The 21164-nt window shown below is 51.2% G+C and overlaps 5 protein-coding genes across 5 annotated transcripts; 1 reads left to right on the forward strand and 4 right to left on the reverse strand.

The window, feature by feature from the left end:
• Window positions 1-810: 810 nt before the first annotated feature.
• On the forward strand, window positions 811-2887 carry L3040_004826 (uncharacterized protein; the record flags this gene model as incomplete). The annotated part of the gene is made up of 3 exons (XM_007289076.1): window positions 811-1090; window positions 1248-2532; window positions 2671-2887. The coding sequence occupies 3 exons, from the start codon at window positions 811-813 to the stop codon at window positions 2885-2887; spliced, it is 1782 nt and encodes a 593-aa protein (XP_007289138.1).
• Window positions 2888-3828: 941 nt separating this feature from the next.
• Window positions 3829-6015, reverse strand: L3040_004827 (uncharacterized protein; the record flags this gene model as incomplete). Its single annotated transcript, XM_066156347.1, has 4 exons — window positions 3829-3908; window positions 3957-4950; window positions 5006-5533; window positions 5650-6015. The coding sequence occupies 4 exons, from the start codon at window positions 6013-6015 to the stop codon at window positions 3829-3831; spliced, it is 1968 nt and encodes a 655-aa protein (XP_066011760.1).
• An 898-nt stretch (window positions 6016-6913) lies between these two features.
• L3040_004828 (uncharacterized protein) lies at window positions 6914-8358 on the reverse strand (the record flags this gene model as incomplete). The annotated part of the gene is made up of 4 exons (XM_007289078.1): window positions 6914-6961; window positions 7015-7805; window positions 7919-8036; window positions 8290-8358. The coding sequence occupies 4 exons, from the start codon at window positions 8356-8358 to the stop codon at window positions 6914-6916; spliced, it is 1026 nt and encodes a 341-aa protein (XP_007289140.1).
• Window positions 8359-9458: 1100 nt separating this feature from the next.
• Window positions 9459-10428, reverse strand: L3040_004829 (uncharacterized protein; the record flags this gene model as incomplete). Its single annotated transcript, XM_007289079.1, has 4 exons — window positions 9459-9544; window positions 9638-9945; window positions 10013-10123; window positions 10196-10428. The coding sequence occupies 4 exons, from the start codon at window positions 10426-10428 to the stop codon at window positions 9459-9461; spliced, it is 738 nt and encodes a 245-aa protein (XP_007289141.1).
• Window positions 10429-17161: 6733 nt separating this feature from the next.
• L3040_004830 (uncharacterized protein) lies at window positions 17162-20872 on the reverse strand (the record flags this gene model as incomplete). Its single annotated transcript, XM_007289080.2, has 8 exons — window positions 17162-17178; window positions 17238-17244; window positions 17300-17357; window positions 17410-17423; window positions 17477-17517; window positions 17578-17587; window positions 17640-20505; window positions 20718-20872. The coding sequence occupies 8 exons, from the start codon at window positions 20870-20872 to the stop codon at window positions 17162-17164; spliced, it is 3168 nt and encodes a 1055-aa protein (XP_007289142.2).
• Between the last annotated feature and the right edge of the window lie 292 nt (window positions 20873-21164).

Raw genomic sequence — 21164 nt, forward strand, 5'->3', positions numbered from 1 at the left:
AAGATCCCAAAAATAATGATCCAATGAAGGACCGATTATCTCTGCTGGTGGGGGGTTTCACGGCCCGTCAGAAACCCTATCCATGACCGTGCCTATACCTACCGGTACCGGTATACGTACTACGTATAAGTATCCATCGCCCTGATAAGCTCAGAGCAGAGAGCTTAGACCTGATAACAAGGAATTTATTGGATGGATTATTGCCAAATTCCATTGAGCAATGCCAAGCTTTCCAGGCTGATAAGGCGTAGATCCCATCGTTGCCAGACGTCAGTCAGCGTCGGCGCCGACATAGATATTGCTCGCCGGGAGATAAGAGATCATCTTGTTCCCTCTCTGGCTGGGCTGGGCTGGCTCTGATATCCTGCCGTGGCCACGAACTGGCTGAGACCGACTGACGGCAGGCACTGGAGAAGTACAATAGGTATAATAGGTGTTATCGGTGTAATTGGTGGTATGGATGTATATCTTTGTTATGAACGCCTCGATGGACCCCTCGCCTACTGATTGGCGAGTCGGCTATCAGCTCAGCTCAGCTCAGCTCAACTCCGCCCTTGCTCTTTTCCTCGTCGGTTCTCTTATCTTCGTATCCTCCTAGCTATCTAGCTATCTTTCTAGCTATCTTTCTAGCTATCTTTCTAGCTATCTAGCTAGTTGGCTGGCTAGTTACCGGTAGTTGCCTACGATAGGGAAGCCCTCCACACCCATGGTACAAAACTATCCTTCGTCTCCACCGTTTTGTCTTGTTTTGTTTGGTTTGGCCGTCCGCACTCATCCACAGCATTCATCATCGTCAACCACCTAGGTACCATGGCATCGCACAACAAGATCTTCTCGTACGACGAGAAGGCCTCCAGCCCCTCGCCATCCACCATCGAGCCGGCTCAGGTCGGCCAGGTCGCGACTCGCAGGCGGGTGCCCTTCAACTTCAGCCTCCGCGTTGCGCAAGAAGAGAGCAGTTTTGCTACCACCAAGTCCGCCTCCAATGCCGATTTCGATCCCATTCCCCCATCCAAGCGAACCTGGGGACCGGGAGCCTTTGTGGCTTACTGGATGGCTGATGCCTGGGCGGTCTCAAATTGGGAAGTTGGTATGTTGGTCCCGTCTCTCGTGAATCGTGATGGCCGCGTGACATTGTCACCGTGTTGCGTTGCTTTGTCGAGGGGACAAATAGGACGAGATATGAGAAATATCCATATCAATATCAATATCAATCTACCAGTCCGATGCTGACTCCAGGTGGGCAGCTTCGTCGATGCTTGCGGTCGGTCTCAGCTGGAGGATGGCCATTGGCGCTTGTGTGCTCGGGAACTTCGTGATGGGTCTGGTCATCACCATCAACGGCAGGATTGGGGCGACCCTCCATACACCTTTCCCGATTCTTGCCCGAGTCCCCTTTGGTTATTACTTTGCTCAGTTCGTCGTGCTGTCTCGCTGTGTTCTTGCCGTCGTCTGGCTCGGGGTCCAGACGACCACCGGTGGCCAATGCATGGTCGTCTTGTTGACTGCCATCTGGCCCAGCTACAAGAATATCCCCAACCACATACCCGAGAGCGAGGGCATCAGCACCGGTGGCATGATCGGCTTCCTGCTGTACTTCCTGCTCCAGGTGCCCTTCCTCTGCATTCCCTACACCAAGGTGCAGTACTTCTTCGCCTTCAAGTCGGTCATTGCCCCCATCGTCTTCCTGGCCATCTTCGGAAGCACCCTCCACAAGGCCGGCGGCACCATTTCCAATAGTCCAGTCATCACTCAAGGCCCGACCGCACACGGCTCTGCTCTCGCCTGGGCGTTCTTCTCCAATCTCAATGGCGTGTTGGGAAACTATGCCACTCTCGGTTTGAACATTGCCGACTTTTCACGATACGCCAACAGGCCCAGCGCGCCCAACGTCCAGGTCATCGTCATCCCATTCATCTTCACCATCGTTGGCCTCCTCGGCATCTTCACGGCCGCCGCCTCGCTCTCGGCCTACGACGTGGACGTCACCAATGGCGAACCCCTCTGGAACCCCATCGACATCATCGCCCTATGGATGGAGTCAGGCTCCACGGGTGGCCGCGCAGCCGCCGCATTCGCCGCCATCGGGCTCATCATCGTCACCCTCGGGATTAACATCTCGGCGAACTCCATCTCCGCCGCCAACGACCTCATGTCCTTCTGCCCGGCCTACATCAACATCCGGCGAGGCCAGCTCCTCGCGGCCGTGCTCGGCTCCTGGGCCTTCGTGCCCTGGAAGATCCTCGCGTCGGCGGCCACCTTCCTCGCCTTCCTCGGCGGCTACACCATCTTCCTCGGGCCCATGACCTCCATCATCATCTGCGACTACTACCTCGTCCGGCGCGGCAACGTGTCCGTGCCGGACATGTACAACTTCCACGGCATGTACCGCTACTCCCCCAGGTACGCGTCCAACTGGCGCGCCGTCGTCGCCTTCGTCATCGGCTGCATCCCCCCGCTCCCGGGATTCGTCGACAGCATCGTCGCCGCCGGGAATGGGACGACCTCCGTCTCGATGGGGGGTCGACACCTGTAAGCCTGCCCCCCCCCCCCCCCCCCCCTTCTTTATCGTCCACTCCCCATCCATCTCCCCTCTCGGAAAAACTCAAAAACTTAACTCAACCCAACACAACCAACTGATACTAACCCCCTCCCCCTCCTCGTCTTTAGTTTCGGCATCGGATACCTCTACTCCTTCACCCTCGCCGGCCTCTCCTACTACCTCTTCAACCGCCTCTCCCCGCACCACCCCTCCGCCATGGACTACCCCGAAACCGGCGAGGACCGCATCGCCGCCCAGGACGCCAAGAACCTCGCCGCGAAGCAGCAGCAGCAGCAGCAGCGGCGGCGGCGGTCCGGCCTCCTCGCTAAGCTGTTTGAGGTCTGAGATCATCTGAATCATCAGACTGGGGGTTTTGAAGGGTGGGTTTTTTTTCTCGCTTATTTTATTGTTGCTGTTGTTGTTGTTGTTGTTGTTGTTGTTGTTGTTATTCGCTTAGCAATGTAAAGGTAACCTACAATATTAACGAGAGGCGCCCCCCTTTTTTTTTTTCGTGGTAGGGGGGGTAGGGGCTTTTTGCTTTTCTTTGCTTTGATTTACTTTGCTTTACTTTATAAGAAATACCTAGATTGGATTCGGATATGGATCGGATTGGAAAGGATTGAAAAGGAAAGGAAAGGAGTTGTTGGATTGGATTGGGTTAGGTCAGGTTAGGTTGTTGGGATTTTCATGTATGTTTATATATATATATATGTATGTGAGTGAGTGTGTGTGTGTGTATTTTTCTTACCTTTTCTTATATACGGATAGGTAGGTAGGGTATATATACATCATACATCTTGCACATAACATCGTGTACAATTTTGATAATCTGCATATTCTCTATCACCAATAATATCTCACATTCCCCAAACTCGCAAAGACTACCTACCTCTCCATTCCCTTCTACAAAGAAATACCTGACGTACCTAGCTCACTTAATATCAACATGAAGCTTCTTCGCTTCCCTTCGCTTCGTACCGTGCCGCTAGCTCTTCCATGCCGTCAGAACTTATGCCCGTGATATTTTGCTACCAAGAATTCTAGCCGCTACATACGTTCCCTTTTTTCTCAGCCCCTTCTTCTCAAGCCAAAACCTACACAACACAATCAATACATTCTGTCCCCGCAACCACCATCTCTATAACACTCTAATACCCGTGACATGGTCAGTGCCAAGCCAAAAAATTCCAGCAAAAAACAAAGCTCGATGATCATGAGCAGACCATACTCAATACCCGCTGACGGCTAAACTTCAGCATTCATCAAAATCCGCTTGTACTCTCCCCTTATCTGAAAAGATCCATCTTCATCTGCCCATCTCGACCGGTTGTTGTGGGACTCTCTTCGTAGGATGGAAATTCCGATTCTGAAATATTCAGTCCCAGACATGCGGCGCGGACTTGGAGACACTTACTGATGAATATCCTCTCCGTCTTCTCCAGCTTGACCATGGGATGCGGAATGTTCTCAAGCTTGCCGCTCCAGGTCGGTTCTGCAGCCGCCTTGTCTTCTTTTTCCTTCTTATCTGCTTTTGCCTTCTCGTCCATCCTAGCCTTCTGCTCCTGCAATGCGTTCTTGTATGCTTCTACATGGGAATATTGTTTCACCCATTTGTCTGGTTGAAGTCTTACCATGGGTGGGACACGATCTTCTGCTGTTGCACTGACCATCGGGTTGGTTCGTCTCTCCGCTCTCTCTATCGCATCCACTCGGGCCCTCATCTGAGCGTCAAGGTCCATGTTCGTAGTATTGGCATGGTTACGGGCTTCGGGAGTATCCGGCAGGCTTCGCTGTCCTAGGTAGGTAGGTGCATGAGTGTTAGGTCGGTAGCTCGCATGAGATCCCGGTGGAGACAGTCCAGGCGGAGAGTACACTTGAGCAACCGGAGGTTGCTGGCCCGACGAGCCCATTAAGAAGCTGTCAGAGTACAAGCGTTGCTGAGAATATGAGGGAGTACGAACTTCAGGCACACCGTTAGGGCTGTCATATACAGCTGCAGAAGGCTCAAGATAGGGGGGGAAAAGAGCTTCGGGCCTACCGAAAATAGCCGCCGGGTTAGCTGCGGCAGGGCCCATACTACCCTGAACAGAACCGCTCTGTGTGACGAGATGAGCATCGCTGGGGCCTAGGATACTAGCACGGGCCCCCATCTTCTTCTCCCTGTTAGTTCCTTTGGCCTCAAGCTGTTTCAAAAGACGACGTTGATCCCCCAAAGCGTTGCCTCGTTTTCCCAGAATGACCCACCGTGCTTTGACCTTTGATCTCCGGGTTGCAATCGTAGGGTCGCTTGGGTCTATTGATTCCAACTGATCGATAAGGCTGGATTCCTCATTGATAGAATTTTGCTCTCGAGCGATGCTGTAATGTTCAACGCTCAAAAAGCTACGTCGAGTAACAGTATCATGGGCCTGTTCATATCAGCACGTTCTCGATTGATTTCAAGAGCCTTGAGAGGATACTCACGGCTTCTGCTGTTGTTTGAGCCCTAGCTTTGGCTGTAGGTCTCCTCAATAGGGCCATGGGTTGAGGCTGCAGTCTAGGCTGCGATTGGATTGATACGGAGGGCAAAGAGTGACTGCTGCTGATGGGTATCTTCTGCAGTACTTGTAGTTTCTGCAAAGCTTGCTGTATGATATCCTGAGCGGATTGAATAGCATCATGGGAAGTGATTTGGAGAGTCTGTCGAGGTGGATGAGATACTCGAGATCTTAAGCGAGCCAACTGTTGGACTTGTTGCACAATGTCTCCCGGCGGTGGCGGTGGCGATGGCATATTTTCCTTGATAACTTCCTGGATAATTCGTTCGACCTGCTGGGAGATATCTGGTAGCTCTTGGTCTTTTGGATTGTCGTTGTCCTCCTGCAAATTCCTTGAATGTGCATTTGCCGCTTCATCCCGCAACTCCCGCAAGAATCCCGTTGCTTCGTGTGCCTGTTGGATAATTTGTAGCTGCTCAGGAGTAGGACCGTAGCTATAGACTCTCGTCATTTTCTGTATTGAAATAGATTAGTATGTGCCAACTGAGAGGGGTGCAAGGGTGTACGAAGAGAAGTGAAACACACTTTTCCATCAGTGTGAAGCTCATGGATGAGCTTTCCCTCCCATACCTTGACTGCCTCTCCAGGCATAACGGTAATTCCACCGGGAGGGAGCTGGCTCATAGACAGAACGGCCTCAGTTGAGACATCTTCCATGAGCGACGGAGACAAGGTGGGAATGCCACCTGTAGCAGAGGCCACGCCTCCCACGGCTGGAGATATAACGTCGCTCAGGGAGACATCCACCTGGCTTGAAGCTGCATCCACAGGTGAAGCCAGGTCAGCAAGTGTATTGCCGTGCTCGACCAAAGTCTTGCCGTCGATGGTGGCTTGCCTATCAACCATGGTCTCTCCAGCCGCAAGCAACGGCGGAGATGGGATTTCGTCCGCAGGCTTGGGCAGCTCACCTGGACCCCGATCCATCGTCGACGACATCGCTGCTCGCTACGCTGCAGACTCAATTCTGCAGCTCGATGCCGACGAGCTGGAAATGATTCCTGGTTTTGTAGTGGTAGTTCAAAGTGAATGGTTGTTGGGAAAAGGAAGATGCGTGGGGAAGCCAAATTGGAGCTGAAGTTGAGTGATGGGCGGACCAAACCCCATCTTGCCTATTTGACTGAACTGACTCTTACTCCCACTTCCGATCCGGCAGTCGCGTCCAAGTAGCAATGTGGTCCAGTCCGGCACACCCCATCAATCACCCGCGGAACGTATAAATATATCTCGTGTAAATAAGGAAATTTCAGTATACAATTACAACAAAGAATGCATAGAGCATTAAAGAGATGAAATATAAAATACTTAGCACAGATTGCCTAGCTACTGGGGCCCTGCCCTGATCCTATCTTCCCGTGGCATGTCCCGTGTGTTTTCAAGATTTCCGAAGACGCCAAGTATCGGAAAGACAGATATCATACCCATATCTTCGGCGGCCTCAATATTGAATTCCAGTTGCGCAATGTTCGACATCGCACCCGCACAGATTCAGAACGAACATTGAAGAACAATCGGGCTGATTTCCCGACATGGTGAATTGCGGAAGTTTGTCCCAAAGTTGAAGTATAGTTTGTGAGTCCACTTGTTGGGACACGAAGCGAGAAATTTCGATTCCACGCGCAAAACGTTAAATGTGAGAGGCAGATCAATGAAACAGAGTGGAGAATTTCTGTCACGAAGAAGCATTCAGGTTGATTGTACAAAAGGTCGAAATCTACACGCGTTCAAATGCAGTTCCCGAAATGTGGCTTGCGGGCAATCGAGCAAACCATCCATTCTTTCCTTCTAGACGCCGCACCAAACACCCTTCCGTTTCGCCGTATGTCCATGTCACCGTTTATTTTCCTGGGTTAGCAGCAACGAAAGCAACACCCTTCTCGATGTTCTAGTGAAAAGTTAGCCGTTCTAGCTTGGAAGCTAGAAAGTTGGAGTACATACCTTCTTCAAGTCCGCCAAGCAAGCATCCAAAAGCTTCTGCTCCTCCGCAGAAACCTTGCCAACCTCCTTGATCTCCTCAACACCCTTGGGGCCCAAAAGGACCTTGCTGGCAAAGAAGTCAACACCTTGGTCCTTGTACAATGGGCTGTCCACGAAGGTTGGCTCGACAACACCCTTCTCGCCTTGCGCAGCCTTCAACAAGCTCTCGGCGAAACGAGCACCAGCCATTGCCATTGAGAGAGTAGCAGATCCGGCACCATCCTTGGCCTGGACGACCTCGTCACCTCCGAATTGGACGCGCTTCAACAGGTTGGCGTCACCAACGAGATCGGCGTGCTTGGATTGCGATAGTAGGGGGACGATGGTGACACCGGAGTGACCACCGACAACGGTGATGTTCTCATCGGCAGGGTCGGTGCCCTTGATCTCAGAGACGAACCGAGAAGCACGGACAACATCGAGAGTCGTGACACCAAACAGACGCTTGGGGTTGTAGACTCCACGGGCTTTGAAGATCTCGGCAACGATCGGAACGGTGCTGTTGACTGGGTTAGAGATGACGAGAATGTTGGCATCAGGGGCGTTTTCGGCAACGGCCTTAGCGAGATCGCGGACGATAGAGGCGTTGGTGTTGAAAAGATCGTCACGGGTCATTCCTGGCTTACGGGGGACACCGGCGGGAATGAGGACAATCTCAGCGCCCTTGAGGGCGCCGGCGAGACCGGTTGGGGACGCATCGTATCCGGTGACCTTGCTCTTGGTGTTGATATGGGCGACATCAGCAGCGACACCTAGAAACGTCAGTTGCAGATTCGGCAGATCGTATGTATTCTATGTGCCCAAGTAGTCCCACGAAGCTCATAGCTCTCTCCCTTGTCCTTGAATGACGAGTATTCTGACGTACCTGGTGCCAAGCGGATATCGTAGAGAGCGAGGTCGGTGACGCGGGGGTTGAGCTTCAAGAGAAGAGACAGAGGTTGTCCGATTCCACCGGCAGCTCCCAAGACAGCGACTTTAGACAACTGGCAAATGTGTTTTAGCGATTGTTCGACTCAAGAAAATCATCTCCACCGGTCAACCGAGGCAGCACATTGCGCAGTCGGCCGCTATTCAAGCATCTGCAATATCTTCTCCAGTCCCAATAATCGACAGGCTCTCTTTTTCAATGCCCAGATCTACCAACTCCAATTGACCGCCAACTGCAATTGACTATCTCATCCCTCGGTCCGCGGTCCTGGGGGATGGCTCGGGGGATCGGGCGAAAGTGCAACTCACGTCTCTGGCAGAAGCTGAGAAAGCTCTGGATTGGGCAGCGCCCGAAAATGCTCTTCGTGCAGCAAACATTATGTGATAGATATCGTATGACGCGTGAGGAGGGTGAGGTGTAGAAGAAGAGATAAGGAAGTTGTTGAGGGAGGGAGATTGATGGAAGGTTGAGGTTGAGAAAAAAGTTGGCGCGACGAGCCAAACGAACGGGCTAATATAATGCCGCAAGTCGGTCGCACCGGATAAATCGGCTTTGGATCACGTGGCTGGCAGACTATCTACGTCAGGTGGAGAGAGACCAAATAGATCGAAGTTCCTCCGCAGACGACTAGACGATCAATATCTCAAGAGAAACATTGCTTCTACAACTGCTCCAAATATAAACAAATAACCGTCCGCAAATCCCCGAGTTACCAGTGTCTGCTCTACACTACTCTGCTTGCAGCCATTCGAAATATGTCCAGCAAAGCGATCCCAAATCCAAGTAAAGCATTCCATTTCTGAAAGCATTGACCCGCCCATATCACTCAATATTTCCATGTTCAGTCAGCCCCCTATTGTTCATTTGTGGTCATTTTTTTGCCTTTAAGCATAGAGCGCATCTTTATATGAATCTGCTTGGATTACCTCAAGGTGCCGTCAGAAGACTCAGAGGACTCAGTCTCGATTGGCAGCACTACTCTATTGCAATGTTATCTTCTTTCCTATTTTCGTCCATCTCGTTCAAAACTTCAATTCTTTCTTTGCTCGGCTTCGTCGTGTGGAGGATTCAGAAGCCATACAAGTCTGAAGCCCCTCGTTGGAGGCCAAGACCAAAATCGCGCTGTCTGCTAGTGGCATCCCTGATATTTGACCCTTTTTGTACGGCATATAGCGAGAGCTGGGTACCTCTCGTCACGGCTTAGAGTGAGATCTCGTGGCTGCGCCCAGAGAGGCTGCTCTTCGTCTCACGAAAATCAGGAAGGGATTGGTGCTCGGTGTGGCCATGCCATTTTCTGGTACTATTTTTGCAATCATACACACGTGTCATTTCCCAAGCGCCGAGTGAGAGCTTTAAGATTTAATTTAGCTGTCTAGATAGACGGATATTTCATCTCGATGTCATTAGTTTGAAGTCATAAACCAGTTGTCCCTACCAATTCAAATCCTCCCTCCCCTCCCCACCAACATAAGCAAATCTATACCCAAGTAGCGAGATGAATATTGGTCCAGAACATAGGATCCCTGATCGGTACTCTTGCAGATCCAAAGTCGAAAGTGGAAACTAGAAAGTTTCAAAGTCAGCCTCAATTCTGCGAGCGCGCGCGAGAGAGAAGGAAAGTCTTCTTCTCGGCTCGGCGAAGGGTGGAGGACATACGAGCATCGCGCGCAGCAGCCGGCATGCTCTCCCACGCAACGAGCGGCTGCTGGCCACCATCCAGTGACAGAGAGGTCAACCTCAGAGCATGGTTGACCGGCCAAAAATCGCTGGTGTACTCGACCCGCACCGAGGTGTCGCTGAAAGTTATGCCTGAGGTGACACAGTCATACCGGCCGTGTGCCGAGGGACAAACGGCGCGTACGTCGGCCGCGGTGGTAGAGTTCTCGGATGGCAGATAGATGATGACGCTCTCCCAATCATTGCGGTGGCCGAACCAGGGGCTGGGCTCGTCTTTGGGGAAGTACCTACGAGAATCTCGCATTAGCAGTCTGGATTGGATAAGCAGCACATGAGGGGGAAGGGGAGCCTTACCAGGCGTATACCAGCACAATGTTTCCACCATAATTGGCAGAGCGGACGTAAACCTGCCCCGTGCTGTGGCTGCAACCACCGTTCGCGCTGCCGGTCGTGTCGAGCCCACCGCTGCGTCGGGTGTGTTAGCACTCCGCTCTTCTCTTGACTTCGGCAATGGGGAGAAGGAGGATTCGAACATACCCCACGTTCCCATCAGCGTCCACAGCAGGGAACGGCACGCAGCCGCCCGCAATCATGAGGATGGGCTGGTAGCGTCGGTACAAATCGCCCATGGGCCCACTCGGCACCGTCTCCGGGAGGCTAACGACTGCATCGTGCGCAAGAACCGCGCGCTTGTTGAGCTCTGCAATGGGTGAGGCAACGACAGCGGAAGCTAAAGCCAGGGCTTTGACAAGGGTAGAGAAGGCGGCCATGCTGATCGAGAACCATTCGCAGAGGGAGATGGAGCTTGAATGCGGAGACTCTTATCAGCCACTGGGAAGGAAGGAGGTTATATAATTCCTCTCCAGGGACCCAATGTCGAAACCAGGGGTTACATTACAGGTGTGGAGACGCTCTCGAAGATCACTGAATAACCCTTGTTTGACAAATCCGATATACGCTCGATTTCCCATGACAGAATTAGCTTTCCACACCCAATCTTGTTATCTAAAAAGGCTGCCTGCAACTTGGTTGACATATTGTCGATCGAACAGCGGATATCCCCGCTCGCAAAATCTTAAATACAAACTAACATGACGACGATTGGGGACCCAACGAAAGCATGTCCCTCTCTTCCGGCCCCATGGGTTTGTTTGGGTTTTCGGCACTCGAGGATAAGCAGCAGCATCTACACTCTATCTGTGTCCCCATTCCCAAGGATAAATCTAGTCCAACCAATCGCTGTACATATTCCCAATCTAAATGTACTTCTCGCTAAGCCTCCCATACTTACCTACTAGGCCGACTGTTCGTTCCCCATCATACATAGCTGTACAAGTAAAATTACCTTCAGTCCGTACGACGCTGTTGGAACGTAGTCACAAATTGCTTCTACCACCTACAACTGTAACCATAACACGTCAATTTTCTTTTTGTATTCCTTCCAACCACCACCTACCCTGGTCACTTCTCAGACAAGGCGCTCCGAGGGAAATAAGAAGAAAGGTGTGCATGTACCGCAATTGAGCCCCAGGATCCACGTGGAACCTTCCGACGACAGCCAAGGCCAGAAATAAGAAACTGGGGAAATAGAATTGCGAGCGCCCGGTAAGTAAGGTACTCTTTAAATCTCCGGAGTTGACACTGCGCCTAAAATTAGAAACAACCGAGAGAAAAATGCGACTGCGTGTTTGGGAATGATGATTTATTTATACCTACTCTACTCTGATCAGTCCGATCGATGAATGGGGGCCTACCTAAGCGAGCCGACGATTACCGGTACTCTACCCTATTGTCCCTCTGTCGTCTCTCTGTCTTGTGAAGAATAAAAATTTGATGAAAGGAAAGGGCCTATCTTGAGAGAATTAAAGTCGGTACTTTTAAGCACGAACATACGTTCTCTTCTTTTTCTTTCTTCGAGACCGCGTCCTCGTCCTCGTTTTTCATTTCTCGTTTTTCGTTTTTCGGTCTTGCCTATGTAGTTGTTGCATTGGTATATAAATCAGGTACCCGCCCAGTATCAAATTGATAGAGAGCGGAAATTCATGGAGAGATATTTATAGAGAGTCCGTGGTACAGTTAGTTGTACAACGTGGTACCCCCCCTTGAATCAAAAGCCAGCATCGCAAGGGTGGCACGAGCCAGAACACAGCAAAAGTCTATCTATCCGTGCCAACACCCTTGGGAAGCTGCCCTCTACTGTACCGGTAGTTAAGTATGGACAGGGTAAATAAACATGAGACATGAAACATAGGGTGGTATACCGGTAGTGCAATGTGGTGTTGTTTTAACGTCTGCTGCGGGTCCTAAATAGGAGTCCGGTTTACCGCCTCTTCGAAGGTATAATAACGTGCCGGCGTCAGATCCCGACCTAAAAACTCTGCAAAGGAAGGCAGTCTTCATGTCTCAAATGGTATTTTAGATATGAAGTCTATCTATATCGATAGGACTAAAATCATGAAGGGAAAAGGGATCGAATCGATATAGAATCTCGGGTCTTAAAATCCCGCGGTATTACAGCTTTAATATATCTGTGTTTTTTTAAATAGCAACTCGGTATTGCTAGTTCAAGTGCTGCGGTCGCCTTTTACTGCGACTTACTGTCAGCAGCTTGATATACTATCTCTCCGATTATTTAGTCGAGTATTCGATCAAAACCCTTTTTGTTTTCTCTTTATCCGACTTTTTATATCCGTAATCGATGATAATTATAAGCCTGCCTGGCAAGGGCACAACGGTCTACCTACTGCCTCAGGCATTAATTTAGGCGAGGGCTACTAAGACGTGTCTATGTACAGTAACGGTATCTCCTTGTTCAGCGGTAGCCACAGGCGCACGCTGCCATTAACTATTTATAATAAACTCCAGATAAGCACTTAATCGCATGCGGTTTTCGTACTTAAGCTCTTCGCTTCGCTAAGCGTAGCCGAAAGAGCTCCGGCACTACGAAAACTCAGATGTGATTCAACTAACTATTCTTAGTTGTTCTGTTGAAACCTGATAGGTAGCTAAACGGCTTTACTACTGGGTGACACGGGCCAAAAAAGGCATAATGACTGAAAAAGCTTCTCAGGTAGCTACCGGTAGCTATTCTGCTATACATAGAACGCTACTTACTTAGTCAGCTTACCTGACTAAGCCTTCTCACTCCTGATCAAGTCTCGAATATTGAAGAGGAGCTGGACAGGCAATCTATTCCCGATACGAAAGAAATCCATACTATCAATCGGGAGCTGAAGTCTTATGCCGACTCCAGCGACTTACCGCTGGACTACGATTGAGCTGGCTAGAACTCCGATATATCGCAAGGAACTTCAGCTTAGGACCCGTACTCACTAGGAAATTTACGGAGGTTCCGTAGATCGAAGATGAGGCAGCGTAAAGAAGCTGTCTCCGAATCAGAGTCCTCCGAATTTAATCCGATCGAGCACTTTTAATAGCATCTTGAAAAGAGAAGCCTTGTCAAACAACCTTCGACGTTGCAATCGATAAACCGAATTTAAAATATATAGAGCACAAGACAAAGAATTGTTTGCAGGCTAAGTAAGAGACGCTAAATCAACTGTTGTTCGATGATTTGTATTATAGTATGCCGCCGGATAAGATTAAAGCTTGAATCGCGGCTGAAAGCTAGCATACTAATTACTAACGTCCCTGCGCATTTGAATGATTAGTTTAAAAATTAGAAAGAGTAAAACGAATCTGAGGAATCGAATAATAATTTGTTTATTTAATTTAGATTCATAGTTATTGCGCGATGAAAAAGTAGTAGCTGAATGTCCAACATTGATTTGAGTGTTTTCGCCTAAGTGGCCAACAGCAGTTGCCTAGTACTGTAGCTCTCGCTCCAACGACGCGCGGATGACTGACTCCAATAGGACCTTCGCTCATCCGTTATAGTCCTACCGTTCCCAGTCTGTAAGAGCCACTCAGTCTCCGTCATGCGAGCTTGTCGGTGGATAGGTCGTCCCACGTCAGTCCCTTGATCCGGGCAACTCGGCAGACGAGAGAAGCGTCCTTCCCAGCTCTTGTTTGGTAAGCACCTCCTCGACTTGAAGAAATTTATTGCTCCCAGCACCTTCACATCCATCGCTCTACCATTGTTAGCAGCAATATCGCAAATTCTAGCTTTCCGGTTGCACCCATTGCGCTATTTCGCAGTAAGTGATTGACGCCAGTAAGAAGTGTGTCTAAAACTCGGCTGATCTCAAGCGCACTCTTGCCTACCTAATACAATAAAGAGAAGATGACGGACAAGGGCCTGCGATAAAATTCGAGGCACATAATCCGGGAATATTTAGTGAGGCGCGTGCGATGATGGGAACTTCACCAAGAAATGAGCCTGCGACTACACGACAACAGCGCCAGGCTTTCATTCGCGCCTTCCGTCATGAGCTAACCTTCCACCCCTTAGATAGCCAGTCTACTTCCATCTGTTTCCAGTCCGCTCTTCGGTACATGAGCCTGGGGATATAAAGATTGGTAGCAGCCAGGTCTGTCGATAAGGTTACATATATATCACCTCTGGCGGCCGGCTCGTTCGGGAATTTTCGCAAACAAAAACGGACGTCTTGGCACCAACATAAATCCAGACCTATTCTCTCAAGATGTTCGAGATGCTGTCGGAAATCGCAAAACAGCCCCCTTCCTTCTACTCTTGATCCTCCTCTTTCTAAGTCACGCCCGCAGAGTAATTCCGAGAAAACTTGGGCTCGGATCAATATCATGGCATTTGCTGTGTATTGCACTCTGATCACCATCTGCTCTGAGCTATGTTGTATAGAGGAAGTGGCGCAGTATAGGCAAGCTTTGAAAAAGGGAGATATTCCCAAGAAATACCGGATAAGTTTGTCAGGGACAGGTCCCAGAATTGAGAGATGAGAATGTGATATGGCGATCGAGGTCACTCGGCGAAAGGAATATTGTGGACGACTGGTAGACTGAACCATACATGCGTTGCTGGCGTCCAAGTCGCCGAACTTGCCGGCATGCGTTTGGAGTAGCGCTTTCCACCGCTCTTGAATGATACGATGGTCAGCAAGTTTTCAGTTTCAGTGCGTCAATCATCGGCGTCCGGTGTGAGTATGATCGAACCGCGGCGGCAGGTATGACCACAGATGGGTTTCCCGCCAGATCAGGCATACCGGGTCTTTTCAATTTCAAAATGTATTTCGTTCCAACTCACCAGCTAACTAAGTGGCACGTCTCTCGCGCGCTTTCTACGAATTCCCAAGTAATGCTTGCTCTCTATATGATATCGGTGTAGATCGCTCAGCGATCTCCCCAAGTTTTTTCTACGCAGTATCGTGCGTGGCATCGAGCCGGCCAGAGCGAGCAAGTGCTTGAGTCATAAGTATACCGTCATGATGTCCAGTCTGCTGTACTATATCCGCGTCATAGCTACTGTTCGAACACCCTCCGTGATCAAGAGGGCTTGAGGACGAGCTACTGCGACATCCGGGCTGTTGACACATATGTATATATATATATATATATATATATATATATATTTATTTTTCTTAATATAATGCTCTAATCACCACAGTCTATAATGTCCTCTGGTCTTTGAGCATCAAAATCCTTAGCCTTTCGCAATTTCTGGCTGCATTGCTAGCGGCCGTGTATACTGAATCCTGATTAATCTTGAGACTATCCTCCAGTCGTTTCACAATCCTGCTGATCGCTCGCTCGCCAGGTGAAATCCTCCCACAAGCAGAGAGGGAGGGTACTAGGAATCGAATTCCGAGTTCGAGCCCAGAGACAACGATTACCAAGCAAAGACCATCCCTCGTACCCCACAGCTCTCTCTACTGACAGCAAGCAGGCCTCACCATGCTTCTCCAGCGTGCAGCAGAAGAGTTCCGAGGTTGGAAAAGCCAGCCCGTGTCGTCCGTCTCCCGGCTCGATTCAAGCTTTTAGATTGTGATCGATTTGGCTTTCTGCCTCCATGTCGAACGGTAGCATGAACCAAGCCAGGCCTTATGGAGGCACCGGATTTCTTCACCCTGGGCGGCGTCTCTCCTCTTCTCAAGTGCGATGCGGAGTGGCCCATGAACTACCACGTCTTGGGACTCACCAGCGCCGTGGGTGGCAAGCAAGCCGCTGATCGCGTGGGAGATCTTGCCCGCTGGCTGCTGCGAGTCGCGCGCTGGCGACGGCCGACTTTGGCGCTGCGATTGTGCCGTTTACGGATGACACTTTCTGGAAAAATATTTGGGCTGCTAGGTGTGGTAAGAGAGAGAGATAGAGAGAGAGTGTGTGCACCCGAGAAAATGAAGAGGTGAGGAAGGAGAGAAGAAGGTACATGATGATAAGAAGTAATCGTCGGGGACCTTGAATTTCATTTGTATAAGAACCGGATTTTCTGTTTTGATTTTCATGGCAACCCGACGATTATCGGGGCAGCAACCGGAAGGGAGAAGGGGAGGGGGAGGAAGGGAAAAGCATGATTCATGAGAAGTAATGCACATGGAGATCAGGCGTCCGACTGTACGGCCTTATAATCAATGTACCTTATATTTATTTCAATGCATTGGTATAAGGGCTTGCTTGGATACCTCCAACATACCAAAGAATGATCCACGATTCCAAATGAGATGCATCTCAGCCCATTTCCCAAAGAAAAAAACCAGAAAAGAAAAGAAAAGAAAAAGAAAAAGAAAAAGGAGGAAGGTGCAATAAAGAAGACAAAGTCTCAACCAGCAGGCAATCACAGTACAAGCAAGCTCCTCCCTTCTTGACCATGAAGGGGGGAAAACAAATAGAACAACAAAAGCCTCATACCGCGTGGCATTGCAAGATCCCACAGCACGTACCGAAATCCCGAGTCCGAAGTTCGAACCCTTCCCGGATCTAAAGCGACCCTCCCTACCTACCCAATACAAATATTAGCAGGCGGCGTTACTACCTACCTCTCATCCTTAATATCTACCTACCTATACCTACCTACTTACCTGCCCACCTACTTCGATCTACTTCAGTCACAACATCTCCCCGATATACCCGACTATGTACTCCACATCCACATCCACATCCACATCCACATCCACATCCACATCCACACCCACCACTCCACGACTCAGCAACAGAAGGGCTCGTTCGCAGCAAGGGGAACCGTCTCGATAGGTACCTATCTATCGGTCTGCGACATCATATCTATCCCTCTGCAATAAACCAAGACCAAAACCTACCCTCGAAGCCCGAGCCCGAGCCCGAGCCCGAGCTTGAGCCCGAGCCCGACCCCGAGCCCAACACGCTAATGCCCCCGTGGCACCGATCGAGCCCATGTTTTCACATGTACCATGAGACTGTGCAATACAATACAATTGAATTTGGATTGCAATTCTGAAGAGTCTATAAGTAAGTGATCTATCTTCTAGTCTGGAAGAACCAGCATGATCACGATGTGCAGCGCAGCAAAACGCCGGTGACAATCCCCAATGCGAAAGACCCCGTCCAACAGATAACACTTTTCCCACCACACAGCCCCTCGGTGTATTGGTGCGTCTACTCGTCCTCGTCGGCTGCAGAAGAAAAGTTAGCACGTGATCTCGGGCCAGGAAATGGACATGGGCATTGTTACAGAAGACCTGTGAAAAAGGTAATTAGCAAAAGGTTTCGGTCAAGAGGGGGGGACCAGCCTACCTCTTCACCCCGCTTTCTTCTGGCCATTCTGTCCTTCTTCTTCTTGCGAAGCTCGGCACTGTGGGTTTGTCAACATCGACGTCTCGCACGTCAGCGCCAAGGAGACTCACGATGTCAATTTCTTCTGTAAGATATGTCAGCATTGATTCATGGGTGGGAATCGGGATAGCTACGTACTGCTTTCTTCGTAGACACGATCTTGTTGCCCATGGCATCAACTGGTGGTTTGGTCAGCATTGAACTATGTGGCACTACATCATCGCAAGATTATAGCCTACATTTGTCTTCCTGGTAGGGCATTAGCAAATGGTCAACGCTCATATAGGTGAAGAATGCTTACCTCCTCATCGTCGTCACCCTTTAGTCTTGGACCAGCACCTTGTCCGCTGACCCAGTTGTGGCCGGAAGGAGTCATCTTTCCGTCGACAACGGCCCAGACTTCCTCGGTCAAGTTCTGGGTGAACTCTTTGGAGTGAGTAATGATGATCACACCACCCTCAAATGTCTTGATGGCCTTGGAGAGGGCTCCAAGGGAATCACGATCGAGGTAGTTGGTAGGTTCATCGAGAACGATCAAGTGAGGGCGTTGCCACGAGCATGCAGCGAGAACGACCTTGACACGTTGTCCACCGGACAGACCCAACATGCGAGAGTGGGAGATCAGCTCGGCATCGAGACCGAAGTTGGCACCGTGAGCCTCAATCTCCTTTCGGACCAGAGGTCTGAATTGACCACTGGCGAGAGCCTCCTTCTGATCAACTTCAGCAACCATCTTTTGATGGGAAGCCAAGATCTCGGTACGAGGGATCCAGGCGTTGTCGGCAGTCATCATGGGAACCCATCGCTCATTCTTCATGCCAACGTTCTCTCCGAGAGCGAACGAACACTCGTACTCGTAGGAGTTCTTGAACTTGCGGCGAGAGTGGATACCAATGACACGTCGTTGGGTTCCCTCAATCCTGTAGATCTTGTCCATCGCCTTCTCGTCCTCATCCGTAACAATCTTGTTGGCGCGGTCCATGGTCTCACGATCCTCACCCGTCTGGAAACGCCATTGGATGTACTCAGAAGGCGTCTTCTCCAAGTGGTGGTCGATGTGAGCGAAGGCGTGCTGCTTGATGTAGGCGATACGGATGTTCTCGTGGGTGTAGACGTCACCGGAGGTGGGGATCAGCTCACCGGTCAAGACGTTGATCAGAGTGGACTTTCCAGCACCGTTGGGACCAATGACGGCAATACGGGAACCGAGCGAGCATTGGAAAGTAATGTCGGAAATCTGGGGCTTTGGTGTACCGGGGTACTGGAAGGACATCTTGGACACCCGAACGATAGCCTTGGCCTTAGTCTTGACACCCTCCAGGAAACCGGGCTCGGGGAACTTGAACGCCATATCAGAAGCCTCAAGCTCGAAGTAAGACTTGGCAGAGGGGCACTTTTTGACGAACTCGGTGATGTTACCGCGGTAACGCTTGAGCTTGAACCGCTCGTAGTTGATGATGTGTTGGCATACGTTGTTGAGGAAACCCGTGTCGTGGGAAACGATGATGGATGTGCAGGGGGAGGCTATCAAGTAGTCCTCGAGCCACTTGACGTTCTTGACATCCAGATGGTTCGTGGGCTCATCGAGCAGGAGAATGTCAGGCGCCTCAAAGACGGCACGGGCCAGAGCCAACTTCATCTTCCAGCCTCCGGAGAGGGCCGTGATCAAGTTGTTGATCATAGCATCGGTGAAACCGAACTCGTCCAACCGCTTGATCACATCCTCGCGGGTGGTCTCGACACCGACCTCCTTCAACTTCTTCATGGTCCAGTCGATGGTGGTCTGCTCCGTATCCGCTGAATCGAGATCGTGCTCGACGAACACCGTCTTGACCTCGCTCTTCTTGGGGAAACCCTCGACTTGCTCGTTGTTGATGGCGCGCATCAGGGTCGACTTTCCGGAACCGTTAGGACCGCAGAGACCGTATCGCTGACCGCGCTTCAAGCGGAGATGGGTCTGGTTCAGGAGGATCTTGGCACCGTAAGCCAAGTTGAACGTGCAGTTGCAGAGGTCCTCTCCCTCCTCGTCATCAGCCTCCTCGGCATCCTCCGCCTCGGCGAGAGGGGACGCCTTCTTGCGGAGGGCGTCCACGATGGCTTGGGCCTCACCTTCTGGGATGATGGCGGCAATGTACGGCTTGATGGTGGTCGTCCAGCTTTGGGTATCGGCATCCTTCTCGTCAATCAGCTGACCGGCCAGAGCAGCCGTGAATTCCAGGATTGGCTCGAATTTGCTGATGACAGCCTTGTGCTTGGGCTCCAGGATCGACTTGAGGATGGCGAGAACGGTGGCGACGTCCCCAGCATGGGAGGCCTCGGGGATCTTGCCGTTCACCACGTTTCCGACCCGGACCAGGGTATCCAGACCTTGCTTGGTCTTCTCACGGGCCTCGGGATCGGCCAAGTTCTCGTAGTTCTTGGTGAGTCCGGGCATCAGCTTGGGCAGGAAAGCCGCAACGATGTTGGGATCCTCGACCAGCTTGCACATGTTGTCGACAATCACGGCCGACTTTCGCTTGATGGCCGTCTCACGCTCGGCCAGACCACGATCCAGGAGAGGCACCATGATGGCCAGAGTGGGCTCGTGGACGTCGGTGACGAAAGTCGTGGCGCCGAGCAAGTGAATGGTCTCGGGGACGTTCTCGGGCTTGGCGATACACTTGATCAACTCGGGAATGAAACGGTCGATGTCCTTGTTGACGATCAGAGCGCAGACCTTCTCCATGGTGCCGTACGCCATCTTCTTCACCTCGGGCTTTGTGTCCCACATGGATTCGGAGACGACTGGGATCAGATCCGGGACGCGGAGAGCGAGCTGGGTCGGGGCGGACACGACGAGGGCCTCGATGCAAGTGAGACCGGTGATCTTTTCTTGCCACTTCTGGGCGGTGAGGATCGAGTTGATGATCGGGGGGAGGAGGGCCTTCACACCGTTGGCGTTGACGGCATTGACGATGGCGAGAGCTGCAGCCTGGGCCGCGTTCTTGACGGGGACCATCTTGTCGCCCACGGCGGCGAGGACGGATGGGAGGAGGACCACCAAGTATGGCTCGACGGACGCCGAGGTGTCGGCATGCTCCGCAATGGCCTGGATGGCATTGAGAGCGCGCTCGCGGACGTTGGCATCCTTCTTGTTGGCGAGTTGCTTCTTGAGGGATTCGACGGTCCTGTTGTTGTTGTAGTTGTTGCGGTCAGCGTTTGTGTCGATCTGTGGCAGGGCCGCAGCGCTGGCTGCCGACAAGGCGACGAAGCAGGGCGCCGAACAGGAATCCGCAGAGCATCACTCGTTCGACTGTGGGAGGGCATAGAAAGATGGGAAGGGGGAAAGGGAGAGGGAGAGGGAGAGGGAGCGGGAGCGGGAGAGGGAGAGGGCACTCACTTGACGGGGGCATCGTTCTCCTCGATGGGGGAGTTGATGAAGACGGCTAGATTATGAGTGGCGGCGTTGATGTCTTCCTGGGCCTTGGAGATGGAGAGCTTTGCCATCAGTTCATCCAGAACCTTGAGGCTTTCCTTATTCTCCTTGGTAGACATGCTTGCGGTTGCTGAAGAATCGGTGACAGCGACGGGCATGTTATGGTTGGGAGAGGAGGAGGAGGAGGAGGTGGAGGAGGAGGAGGAAGATGGGAGATATGGGGGAGTTCAGGCGAGGGGCGAACTTAGAAATTTCAAACCCTTAGCGCAATCTGTCGCGAAGTGCCCCGCTATCGAGCTATCGATTGGTCCAGAGACGTAGCGAGGTGGAGCGGTCCGGGGCGGTATGGAGCGTGTGTGGGTCTGGATGGGATTTTTCGAATTTTTCTCGAATTTTTGTTTTTATTTTTTT

The sequence above is a fragment of the Drepanopeziza brunnea genome, assembly GCF_022702325.1.
Source record: "Drepanopeziza brunnea f. sp. 'multigermtubi' strain 214-2 chromosome Unknown ctg7, whole genome shotgun sequence".
Lineage (NCBI taxonomy): Eukaryota > Fungi > Ascomycota > Leotiomycetes > Helotiales > Drepanopezizaceae > Drepanopeziza > Drepanopeziza brunnea.